The following is a 13,053-nucleotide window of genomic DNA, read 5'->3' as shown; positions in this document are numbered from 1 at the left end:
TGTGAGGAGCTGACATGGCTAGATGTGTGTTTTAAGATTATTCTGGTTTCTCAGTGGCAGTTAGATGATGCAGAGGGCAAGACAGAAAGTAGCAAGGCAAGACTGATGGGTAAGAAACTATGAGGGATTTGGGGAGAAGGTAACTCAGGACATTTATACCCCAATGCTGGCAGGGGATAGCACTTCCCATCCCCCCAGCATGGTTTCAGCTGGAAATAACAGTCCCAAGTTCTCAGACTTCTGAGTCACCTCTTCAGGTTCATGGATACCCCGAGGCCAGGTCACCCTCCTTCCTCTGTCCTAATTGCTTCCTGCCAAGGGAGCTCCCCCTCCAAGTGTCCTTGAGGAAACCCTTGTAAAAGCAATTGAGCATAGAAGAAGGAAACGGGTATCTCCAGCTGCCACTGCCCCCGATTCCCTTCAGAGACTAGTGCCTCTCTGACTGTTGGGGTGTGCTGAGAGGGGAGCTTGACTGCCAACCCCCACCCTCCTCCCACCACACCTGGGCTAGCTTGGGGAGGGTCTCAGGACTGTGATTAACGGAGAAGCTTTGCACTACACAGTGACCCTTGACCAGCAGGGCAGGTGGGGGTTCAGCTTAGCTTCATTTGCTGAGCAGCATGCCTTGTCACGACAGGGCCGCATTTGTGAATAGGGGTATTTTTTCTAATCAGCCCATCACTGCCTGGCTGCATACTCATGGGGCTGCTTCCTCTCTGAGAGGGTCCCTTTTCTTAATATGGACCAATTGTCACCCTGGCTCTGAGCCTTTCTGTCTTCCCACTATCCACTCATTTCTGCTCTTGTGATGCCTTCCACTGGACAGAGAGAGAAACCAATTCCTGGTATGGGCTACCTTTGGCTTCCTTCTGGGGGAGCTGTTCTGCTCACAGGTCCCACACATTAGTGTCCAGTCTGATCTCAGAAGACACATGACTTATGGGATCCCCTAAAAGCTGAGCTGAACCAAGCAGATTCTTTGGATTGAACAGACACACAAGGGAGATATCAGTAATATCAGGTAAGTCCTGACACCGAGTTGGATACCCGTTTGTGAAGAGAATTCAAGGAAGTCTGAAGAGAAGCCTCTGAAAAGAGCAACATGCAAATATTGCCCAGGGGGCAAGAGCCCCAGAGCCCAGAGCTAAGGAGGGAGAGGCCCAGTTGCCAGTTTCCGTTCTCTTGAGGCTCAACCATTCTTGATTTTCCATCTTTAGGGTTGCTTGTCATTTTCTCTCCTCTTTCTTTGAAACAGCTCAAGTGGGTTCCTGTGCCATGTGATCAGAGTCCCTGCCAGAATGACTTTGATCCCAGTCACATTCCTGATGACCCCACCATGAAATTCCCTGGGCCCCTCTCTCCCTTCCCCTTCACCCCAGCCCTAGCCCAGGGTAGGGAAGAGCAGGAGTTCTCCACACAGTCACACCTTTTATTCATTATCAGTGGGAAAAAGACACACCACACAGCACAGGGTCGACCAGTGGGGACAGTCACTGAGGGTGCAGCCAGAAGCAACACTCTATAGATAGGGGCTACACTGGGAGCTCATGGTGAGCTGGAGTCCCCTCTCTGCCACACAGCCCCTCTATTCCCCAGTCCTCCTCACTGCCACTGCTTAGCAGACTGTGAGCCTGGCCAGTGTCCACCAAGCAGAGAGGGCCATATACCCAGTGAGGCCATACCCTGCCTACATCCTGGCAAAGGTAAAAAGGAAACCCTGAAAATATCAGAAAGAAAATTCCATATGTTTTGAAGACTTTTAAATTTAGGATTTGAATTATGTCATTTTTCAAGAGCAATGAATGAAATATGCAAGAAATGTATTCTTGCCTCAATAGTGATCTCTAAAGTCAACACAAAGCCTCACCCAGGGTGTATCTTAAGGAAATATTTGTTGCTTTAATACATTTTTGTGTAAAAATATTTACAGTGTCAGCTTACTACTCTGCCTAGGAATACCAGCTTCTCCCTTTCTCTTTCCTTTCTCCTCCCACCCTACCCTAATCTTTTCTCTCTCTCTGCAGCAGGATGAATTTTCACCTCTAGGGACTCTGCCATCGTCAAGAAAAGATTCAGTGCCTTTGCTTTTAAACTTACTTTTTCTTAACTTTTGATTTAAAAGTAAAATAATCCTGACTATGCTTTAAGGACTGGGATGGTCATCTAAAGTAGCCCATGATGATGATCTTAAAGATAAAAAATAAGGTGCTTATTGATTAGCCTAAAAGGATAAATGAACAAGGACAGAAAATGTGAGAAGAAAGATTCTGGAACCTTGTAATTCACAAAGTTGCTATAAGACATCGAATTGCAAAGGATAGTTTGGCTATATTAATGTTTTAACTGTCTGTATAATTTTTAAATTTTATTTTAGTGGTTAATGGACCTTTATTTTTATTTATTTATATGCAGTGCTGAGAATCAAACCCAGTGCCTCACAAATGCTAGGCAAGTGTTCTACCACTGAGCCACAACCTCAGCCCTATCTGTATATTTTTGTGTCTGTGCAAGTCAGATATAAATCTCTGCTAACTTTGTGCTTAGTGGCAAGTCCCTCTAAAGCTGAGGCAGCACTAGGATACCTGCTTCTGTTCTTAAGGTGGGGCCAGTGCTCTACCACATGGGCTCCTGGGTACACAGTCCTTGAGATACCTAGAAGAGTGTGGGAGCAAGGTCTGGCCTGCCCATGGCTCCTCCCATCAGCAAGATGGAGGTGCCAGTTTCTGGCCTGGCATTATGTTCACTCTGTTGGGCTATCTGAAAACCCTTGGCATGACCAGCAAATATCACCCATGGGTATGCATCCAGAAAACTGTAATGATCAAATCTGCTCTCATGGGTAGGACTTGCCCACCAGCTTGGTGGGTGGGGAACAGTTCTCTCAGGGAAGAAGACAATGTAAGATGCTTCCAGGCTTCTAGGTCAGAGGCATCCCAGGATAGCATTGGTCCATTAGCAGAGCTGCCCAGTAACAAGATTCTTGAAAATATAAGGACTTCAAGCTTCTGTTTCTTTTTGGAAGACCACACCCTTAGAAACTTCTTAGCAGGAAGCTTATAAAGGACAAAAGCCAACTTGGCTTGCTCCAGAGTCAACCTTCACACCAATCAGATACAGGAATAAACAGGGAAGAGAAGAGTCTCTTTGCTCTTAGAGAGCCTGGGTTCAAGTTTTGACACTATGTAACCTCCTGACTGTGCTCTTGCACAAGAGACTCCCTTTCACTAAACCTCAGCTTCTAAATCTGAAGAAAGGGAATGAAAATTCATTCTTCATAATCTCCATAGATTATGAAGATAAAATGAGACAGGTTTGTTGAAAAGCCTTTAAAAGCCATGGAATTCCATGTGATTTTGAGTTAGGTTAGATTCAACATTTTGGTGAGAAAGAATTTCACTTAGCAAAAAGCCTTCCACCAGAGATTCAGGTCCCAGCTGAGCCAGGCTGTTAAACATTCTGTATCTGGCTTGCTGACTGACAGCACAAGGTACACCTATTCAGCTCCTGAGAACAATGGAACATCCCTGGAGGCATTGCAGGTTAAGTACCTCCTAGTTACTGCCTAACAATGTGAATTCCCTAGCCTCATCTTTCGGCTTGGTGGTCGGCAGGATAGAAAGGGAGTGGCAACCCAGTGATCCTGTTACTTCAAAGGGCCACATAAAGAAAGATTCAACAGAGCTTGGGATTACTGAAATTCTTGCATCCCCAAGAGTTTCCACCTGTAGAGAGGAAGGACAGGTGAGTGCTCAGAAATAGATGAGAGGCGAACTGCATCTATTTCCTGTAGATGCAAACTCTGCCATCGCTGGCACTGCAATCATTCCCTACTCCCACCCTAGGCTGGCAGCACCTGAATACTAGACTGTTTTCACCAGCAGTTCAAGAGGAAGTCAACTGTCACTGCACATCAAAGATAATTTCTGATCACAAGTACAGGAGAAAAGTAAAATGAACGACTTGATGAAGAAGCAAGAAGAATTTTTCTTGCTGTCAAAGCATGCAGCTGTATATCTCACGGATTCAAAATCAGAAAGCAAAGCCTGTGCGCTTGGGAAGGGGTGAATTTACCTGACAGATCTAGGATTAAGAGTTAGAAAAAACCTTTCAAATGGAGCATGCCCAGCACACCTTTAGGTTTTTGGTCCACAAATGCAGCCTGGGAGCCTAAACAGTGGCCAAGTGGTCACTTCTCCTTCTGCATAGAAGGCAGTGAAAGAATAAGACCATCTCTGAAACTAAACCAAATTCAGAAACAAGCCTCCAAGATGTGGGATGCACATTGTCTCACTCTTGGCACACCTATCATTTCTCTCTCTGAAGCCAGAACCCAACCAGAGTCAGTGGGGCAACAAAGAGTTACTTGTTCACTTGTTCAATCAAAAAAAAAAAAAGTTCATTTAAAAAGAAGCAGTGGAAGCAGCAAAAACTGCTGATGGTGACAGCTCAGGACTCAGCCTGACAAAGAAAAGGGTTGTCTGTTAAGTCTGGTGGTATTTTCCCCTTTTATCTCAACTTTTTTCCCCCTGAAAATTAGCATTATCTATAATCATTTAATCATTTTATAAGAAACCAAGTAATATAGAGTATCTTTAATATCCTAACCTAATAAAATGACTTTTGCTCTTTTAAAGGGTACTAAAAAAATAAGTATTACATAAATTTTCATTTTCCTTAAAACTTCCATTCACATGGCTCCTAAACATCCAAGTGCTTTTCATTTCAGCCTTCTGCAGCTTTGGATGGAGCTAGTTAGAAGATTCAACAGCTCCTCTCAAGCTAGCCGGCATTCCTGTACCTCTTCTCAGATATGTTTGACACTCCTGTTTGAGACCCTGACCACTGAAGGATGCCCCATTGCCAGCTAGGAGCTTTCAGAGGGTACAGACTGTGTCTTGTAAACTACCATATTCTTAGCACCTAAAGGTGCATGGCACTGAACAAATGTTCAATAAACATCGGGGAAGAAAGGACTGGGGCCAGAGGGGTCAGGTAGCATTGAGAGGGCAGGGTAGAGACTACCTTTAAGAAATCTGGGTCCTTCGGAAAGGACAGATCCAATCTGACCCTTTGACTGGGGCCTGTGGGGCCCACGTTTTATAAAGCATAAGCCCAGAAACAATAAGATTTCAAAAAGTACCCCAGCACCCCTCCTTAACCACGCCTCTTAGGGCAAAGCCAACTCCCCTGTGCCCAACTGATGTTGGTTCTGGGCCAAGGCTAGGGGTGAGGCTAGATGACAATACACCTGAGGACCTGTTTCTTTTGGGGGGTAAGGTGATCCTTCAAGGAACCTGACTGGGGAAGAAGGGCTTGGGCAGAGGAGTGAGTGGGCCAGAAAGTGAGGCTGGAGTATCCCTTTCCCTGGGGAAGGGCCAGCCAGAGAGGTCACCAGGTTGGGAGATGGCATGCCCCTCTTGGCCAGGGGTCCTGCCCCTCACCAGCCTCTACTTCTGCATGTCACACTGCAGCAGCAACACAATGGATGGGTCACTTTTGGCTGCCTCCTTGAACTCCTCCAGTGTAATATGGTCGTCCTTATCCTGGTCCATCTTCTTGAAAATCTTGTCCACACGCTGCTGGGGTGTGAGCCCATCCTGGTTCATGCGCATCATGATCACGGTGCCCACCATCTTATAGATAGCCTGGCGGAGCAAAGAGGGAAGTGTGAACACCCACAGAAGGAGGGAGGGCCGAGAGTAAATAAAAGGCATCTGCAGAAAGGGAGGGAGAATACCTGGAGGGAGCGAGGATACTGGGAGGTGATATATGGTCATTAAGACACCTCAAATTGGGACTGGGATTGTGGCTCAAGTGGTAGTGCGCTCGCCTAGCACACGTGAGGCACTGGGTTCAATCCTCAGCACCACATAAAAATAAAGGTGTTGTGTCCACCTAAAACTAAAATAAATAAATAAATAAATATTTTTTAAAAAGACACCTCAAGGGCTGGGGATGTGGCTCAAGCGGTAACTCGCTCGCCTGGCATGCGCGGGGCACTGGGTTTGATCCTCAGCACCACATAAAAATAAAATAAAGATGTTGCATCCACCGAAAACTAAAAAAATAAATATTAAAAAAGTTCTCTCTCTCTCTCTTAAAAAAAAAAAAAAAAAAAAAAAAAAACACCTCAAATCAAGCATGTCTCAAACCCAACTCTTCACTCCGCCTGTTCTTCCTCAAAGTTCCCTGTCTCCGTAAGTGGTAACTTCACTCCGACAGCTGTTAGACCAAAAACTTTGATGCCATTCTTGATTCCCCTCCTTCTCACACCCCATGGACACACCCTTCAGCAAACCTTGTGGGCCTCTAATTTTGCAGTAGATTCCATATCCATCCATCCATTTCCTTCCACTTTCCCAGCTCCTTGTTGATTGCAGCCTACACCAGCTTTTGACTACTGTGAAAGGCTCTTACGTGGTCTCCCTGCTTCTGCTGTCCCCTGCTGGTCATGGTCTATCCTCCACACCCACCTGACAGGATGAGTTAATCCTGGCTCCCTATCAGACCACTTTCCTATCACTCTCCACTCCACTCCTCTCCAAGGATTCAGCCTCCTGCTCCTCCTTGAGCCTTGCAAACACATCTCACCTGCATTTATTTTCCTTCTGCTCCCTTGCCTTATTCAAGTTGCTGCTCACTTTTCACCTGATGTACTATGTCAGGCAGCAAGTGCTGTGAAGAGGATAATCAAAGTAAGGGGAGAGAACAATGGAGGAAAAGTGATTTTACATCCTCCATTGTTCTCTCCCCTTACTTTGATTATCCTCTTCACAGCACTTGCTGCCTGACATAGTACAAGTTTATTGATATATTTCTCTAAGTTCTCCAGAGGGCTTAGTTCTCTAGAAGGAATCTCCCATGAACAGTGCCCTGCTGGTGGTGATACTCAATATTTATTTGTTGAAAGAAAAAATGAGTTAAGAATTTAGGCTCTGAGCAGCCATGATGGCACACACCGGTAATCCCATCGACTTGGAAGACTGAGGCAGGAAGATGTCAAGTTCAAAACCAGCCTCAGTAATTTAGCGAGACACTAAGAAATTTAGCAAGACCCTGTCTCAAAATAAAAAATAAAAAGGGCTGGGGATGTGGCTCAGGAGTTAGGCGTCCCTGGGTTCAATCCTTGGTCATACAAACAAACAAAATTAGGGATTTGACTGCTACTTGCTTCGTTTTCCTCCTCTGTAAAACGGAGATTCTGACAGCATCTACCCCATAAAGACCCGATCCTGAGAAGCAGGTATGAGCGAGCTGGGATCCCAGCAGCGAGGCCTAAGGGAGGGTGGCAGGAGAAGCCTAGGGAGAGTCAGGGACCGGCCTAGCCCTTCCCAGCGCACCTCGATGATCTCCAGCATCTCCAGGCGCGTGATGCGCCCGTCGCCGTCCAGGTCGTACATCTCAAAGGCCCAGTTGAGCTTTTGCTCAAAGCTGCCACGGGAGGTGACCGACAGGGCGCAGATGAACTCCCGGAAGTCAATGGTGCCATCGCCGTTCTTGTCGAAGGTGCGGAAGGCATGCTGAGCAAATTTGGAGGCGTCGCCGTAGGGGAAGAACTGTGGAGCGAGTGGGAGGGCTTGGGGCGCAGTGACAGCCTCGCCACCACCTCCCCTCACAACCGCCTCCACCCTCCTGGGGCGCCCTATCCTCCTCCAGCCGCACTGGGTACCCGGACACCTCGCCCCGCCCCACCTTGATGTAGAGCTGCTGGAACTCCTCCAGGTTGAGGATGCCGCTGGGGCAGTCCTTCAGAAAGCCCTTGTACCACTGCTTCAGTTCCTGCTCGCTGAACTCCGTGTTCTGAACCAGGTCCTCCAGCACCTCCGGGGCCAGCTTGCTGTTGGTCTTCCCCATGGCGGGGCCTGGGGACAGAGGGCTCCCTCAACTTGGTCCAGAGCAAGAGTCTCCCCTGGGGAGTGGTCCCCGAGTCCCCTTCAACACCTTTCTGCACCCCATTCCCTCCCATAAAGATCTGACCTTTCTATGGCCAGGATGTCTCCTTTCACAACAGGTCCCCTCCTCTGGCTACCCAGCTCAGCAAGCCCCACCTGGGTACAGCAGGCTGTTCTTCACCCACCCCTCCTACAGGAAGCCACCCTCCCTTCCTCCCCACTCCCACAGTGATCTCTTCTCCCCCTACGTGGAAGGGTTTTTCCCCTTTGGGACACTTCCCCATAACAGGACCTCCTTTCTCCCCATAACATCCTGCATCCCAGAGTAGGCCTTCCTCATAGGGGGTCCATAGCCTTCCCGTTCACAGCTGGCAGTCCTGCAGCAAGCCACAATTTTCATCCTCTCCTCTTCCACTTTCTACAGCTCCCCACACCTGTAGCATAAAGCCCCAACTCCTCTCTCTCCTATTCAGAGCTTTCTGCACTCAGTCCCCTCCCTCCTTGGCAGGCTGCTGTCCTACCAGGGACCTGAGGCAGGTTCCTAGTGTGACCCCCTGGTTCTGTCTCACAAGTTTTTTCTCAAGGCCTTCCTGAGCCACCCTAGCAGGAAGCTTCTCTTCCTCTTTCCTGTGTACAAATAGAAAATCTTAGCCTGGAGCATTGATGACCCTGATTACATAAATTTTCATTAACCCATTCATTCCCATAGCACTTTTTGAGGCTGACTATGTGTGCTAGGCCTTGTACTAGGGAGGGAGATTAACACAATACAAGCCTTCAATAACTCATAATTGGGTTAATTGGGTAGAAGACTGGGGCTTTCAACCCATGTCAAGGAATTTGACTTTATCTATAGGAAATAGAACCTGGGGCTTTAAAACCAAGGACTTTGAAACTAACAACACTTAAAAGATGTTTCAATATGCCACGTGCTGAGGATCTAGAAAGAAGGGATGCATTTTGGAATTTTTCTTTGGCTACAGTATGCAAAATAACTTAGGATGGGGGTAGATAGAGCAGGGAGGGGCCTGCCACACAGTTTAGGTGACATAATTATGCTAGGGCAGGCGCTGTGGAGACATGTGGATGAATCAGGAGATGTTAGAAGGGGACATTGACAGGGCTTGGTGACTGGTTGGATGGCGGAGTAAGAAGGGCACAGAAGTTAAGGCAAATGCTCATATTTGGGACTGAATAGATAGAGGTGTTTTGTTGAGAAGCAGGCTTGGGGAGGATCAAATTAGTCCCACACTGGGATGGGAGCCCCTCTAGTGACCTGTACAAGGGAAAGCATTTGTAGAGGGTAGCCAGGCCCTGAAGTGTGGGTGGGCACTCCTATCTGACTCCCATGGGAGAAATGTCCCTCAGAACCTGGGTTTCCAAGGACACAATTTGGGAGGTTGGGTCTTGGGATGTAACTCCATGGTAGAGCACTTATATAGCATGTGTGAGGCACTGGGTTCAATCTTCAGCACTGCATAAAAAATAATTAAACAAATAAAATTATAGTACTGTGTCCATCTACAACTAAGAAAATATTAAAAAAAAAAAAAAAACTGGGAGGTGATTTTGACCTGCCTAGAGTCTCTCTGGAGGGAAGCCAGGCTATCAGCCACCTGATCTGAGTTTGGTATGTTCCCCCCACAACCTCCTTTGCTGTGTAACCTTAAGCTAGTTACAGGATATCTCTGGGCCCCAGGTTCCCCGGCTGGGCCATGAGGAAGATCAGGGAGCAATAAAAGTGGCAACATCCTTCCCCACCTACCACCCCCAGAGAATGAGGAGTCCTATGCAGGAAGAAGCTGGGGTGGGGGTGGGGGATGAAGCACACCATCTTCAGTAACCTGGGTCTATGAGGTCCTAAAGAGCTGCATTGGGGCCAGAGACAAGGGTGCTTCTGGGACACTCGTGGGCAAAAGGAGGCAGAGTTTATACTTAGCTGTCCCCTCCCCAAGTCCAAAGATTCTGCAGTCTCAGGGTATCAGCAAGGAAGCTGGAGAACCCAGAGGCAGAGGTGTCTGATGGGGGAGGCACAGCTTCTCCCCATTGTCTCCTGTGGCATGTGTCTGAGTGTCTACGTGAGGGGCTGGGTAGGTACGTGGGAGGATGTCATTGTATCAGGCTGCAAATCTGTCAGAGCACAGAAGTCTCTGTGTGTGTCCTGGTGCCTGTGTGGCCCTCACCTTCTGCCCTCTTTCTCCTCCCTGCCCTGCGCTACAGTTCCCACAGTTCTGTCTCCTCTTTGCCTCTACTGGGTCCCAGACCCAGTGAGGACCAGGATTCTTCCTTTATTTCTGCTCCTCTCCTTTGCTCTTCTTGGTCAGAAGATGAAAGCTGGAAATCATCCTTTAAGCTCATCCGCTTATTTTAGTGAAAACTGAAATCAAGCGAGAGGGAAAAACTGGCTCAGGGTTACCCAGCAGGTCAGCGCCCAAGTTGAATCCTTGCCACCTGCCTGGACCATCCTCCATACATCATGGCTAATCGTGCTCAGCTCAGACTTTCTCCACCCCTACCTGGGCTTCTGGAAAAATCCACTCTGATCTTCCTTTTGCCTCAGTGGGACCATCTTGCCTGAACTCCAGGCCATAGTCTCTGATAACCAGGAAATATCCACACTAGTGTTGATTCCCCCAGAATTTCTGAGTCAATCTGTCTACAGCCAAACTCACCCTGGACTTGGGACCATTTGTCCTCTCAATTGAACCTGTTCTCTCTCCTCATCCCTGGGGTTGGCAGAGGTGGGGGGACCATGACCTGTAAACTATTTCAGTTTTTTCCCTCTTTCTTTTCAAACCCAGATCAAATTTGCCATCAAGTCCTCTTCCTTCCTTCCTTTCTCCCTCCCCACCTCTTTCTGTGTTGGGAGTTGAACCCAGGGACTCATGTGAACCATGTAAGGACTGAGGTTCATCTACAACCTTCTTTAATTTTTATTTTGAGAAAGGCTCTTGCTAAATTGCCCAGGTTGGCCTCAAACTTGCAATCCTACTGACTCAGCCTCACAAGTAATTGGGATTGCAGGCATGCACCACTGCACCTTGCTCTGTGGTTTATTCTTATTATTATTGGTACTGGGGATTGAACCTAAGTGTGATTAACCACTGAGCCACATCCCCAGGCTTATTACTTTTATTTTGAGACAGGATCTTGCTAAGTTGCTTAGGGTTTAGGATAAGTTCCAGAGGCTGGCTTTGTACTTGCAATTCTCTTGCCTCAGGCTGGTTTCTTTCTTTGAAACACTCCCGAAACATTCGCTATCCATGTCCAGGGGCAGAAATCCAGATGGTGTTCCACATGGCAAGCCAGGCCCATGCCCAAGGGGTTCACCTGCCTCACAGGAAGTGCCTTCCTTCTGACTCTTCTGTTCTGAGGAAGTACACCCAGCAGAGGCAGCCATGTTTGTTGGCCCTTTAAAACTCCAGAATCTTCTAAAATCTGGTTTCAGGATGCTCACCTATCTCACCTTACCTCCCATTGCTCCGCTCACTGCCACATATTCTCAAGCCAGACTTCTCACAGATAGAATAGACCTCACCTATTTGTTTGGCTAATTTCCTTTCCTCCACCATCCTTTTTCTCTTCTGGGCTGACACAAAGCCTTCAGGGCTCAATTCCTGATGATTATCCTTTTCCAGCCTGGACAGAGGGTAGGCAGCAGCACAGGCTCAGCACTCTGGGTACCAAAAGACTGTGCGCCCTATGACTCTGTAGCAGAGACCTCACCTGGTGCTCAAGGATTCCAGGGGAGGCCTTTCCTGAGCCAGGAAAAGTTCCCCAGGACTTTTGCTCAATGGTAAGGAGTTTATCCCTACACAGTAGGACCCAGACCACTTTTGAGAAGCTTGGTTACTGAGAAAAGTGCTCTTCCCATTGTTCCTGAATCTGCCCTCTTGTACCTCTCCCCAGAGGTTCTCTGTCCGATATGTGATATGCGTATATGTAGCACCCTGCAGAGGCTTGGAGGCACTGCCCAGGACTCAGCCATGTTCAATGAACATCTCTTAGTAGATTATGTGAGAAGAGAAGAGCCCCTTTCTTTCTTGTAACTATGTCACACTGACTTTTTTTGGGGGGAGGAAGGGTGCTGGGGATCAAATCCAGGGCCTTGTGCATGCACAGCAAGCATTCTACCAACTGAGCTATATTCCCAGCCCCAATACATTGTCTTGTTTACCTGTGATTTTTCTATGGTACCCACTTTAGAGACAATGGAACCCAGAGCCGGGGAAAGGAAGGGTTCATCCAAGGTCAACTAGAGCCCATCAGCAGCAAAGCAAAGGCCAGAACCTAGCTTGGGGCATATTCTGTTGGAGCCAAGGCCTCTGAGGGCTGTGCTCCAGCTGAGAAGCTGGCACTGCCCCCAAACACAAAACTGTTGCTCCTCTGTGCTTAGAGGTTTCTTCTAGAGGGCTCAGGGTTATGGGCTTCGAATGGAGAGGTGGCAGTGAGGGTGGGAGGGACTGAAGGAGGCAATAATCCCACACCCTCGCCCAGCTTCAGAGAAGCTGGTGCTGAGGCGGTTGCTATGGTGACAACAGCTCCCTGGTCAGGAGATTTTCTCTTTGCTCTCCTCCCTTTGCTCTTCTTCAAGCAGCAGCAATAACAGCTGCAGCCAGGTCTTCTCCCTCTCCTTCTTCATGAGAGGCAGGGTGTGAAAAATAAAGGGTGAGCTCTATGGGTCACCTCCTATTTGGAGCTGTCCAAATCAGGGTGGACTAGTAGTCTAGGAGAGGCTCCCTAAGAGAAGGGGCCTGGAGGAGGTGGCCTGTATCTAGGCCTGGGTAAGAAGTAATGTCCCTTCAGCGAGGACTGAAGTTGTCCAGGCCTCTTTTGTGAAATATCCTTATGGTTCAGAGCCCTATTTTCCCATAATCAGCCATAGAACCAGAGTCAGTGCTGGAAGGCTATTCAAGATCATCTATCCTGTGCCTGCCACCTTACCATTCTACCAAAGATCAGAGAGGAAAGTGACTTGACCAGGATCAAATAACCACTGAGGCAAAGGCAAGATTTGCACCTAGCTCTTCTGCCTTCCAGGTTCAAGCCACCTTAGGGAAAGGAATGACACAGTCCACATGGAATTTTGGCATGGTCCCTGAAGAATAGCAGGAAGACAAGAGAGGGAGCAACAAGGCTTAGGAAGGCTAGAGAGATACAG

General features: G+C 48.0%; 1 protein-coding gene across 1 annotated transcript; it reads right to left on the bottom strand.

The window, feature by feature from the left end:
* Positions 1-5,447: 5,447 nt before the first annotated feature.
* Positions 5,448-8,487, bottom strand: Hpcal4 (hippocalcin like 4). Its single transcript, XM_076862917.1, has 4 exons — positions 8,414-8,487; positions 7,693-7,862; positions 7,341-7,556; positions 5,448-5,645 (listed from the first exon to the last, which is right to left on the bottom strand). The coding sequence occupies exons 2-4, from the start codon at positions 7,852-7,854 to the stop codon at positions 5,448-5,450; spliced, it is 576 nt and encodes a 191-aa protein (XP_076719032.1). The 5' UTR covers positions 7,855-7,862; positions 8,414-8,487.
* Positions 8,488-13,053: the final 4,566 nt, after the last annotated feature.

This window comes from Callospermophilus lateralis, chromosome 7, assembly GCF_048772815.1.
Source record: "Callospermophilus lateralis isolate mCalLat2 chromosome 7, mCalLat2.hap1, whole genome shotgun sequence".
Classification (NCBI taxonomy): Eukaryota; Metazoa; Chordata; class Mammalia; order Rodentia; family Sciuridae; genus Callospermophilus; species Callospermophilus lateralis.
Note: the sequence above shows the minus strand (reverse complement) of the source record. Positions and strands in the feature narration are given on the sequence as shown.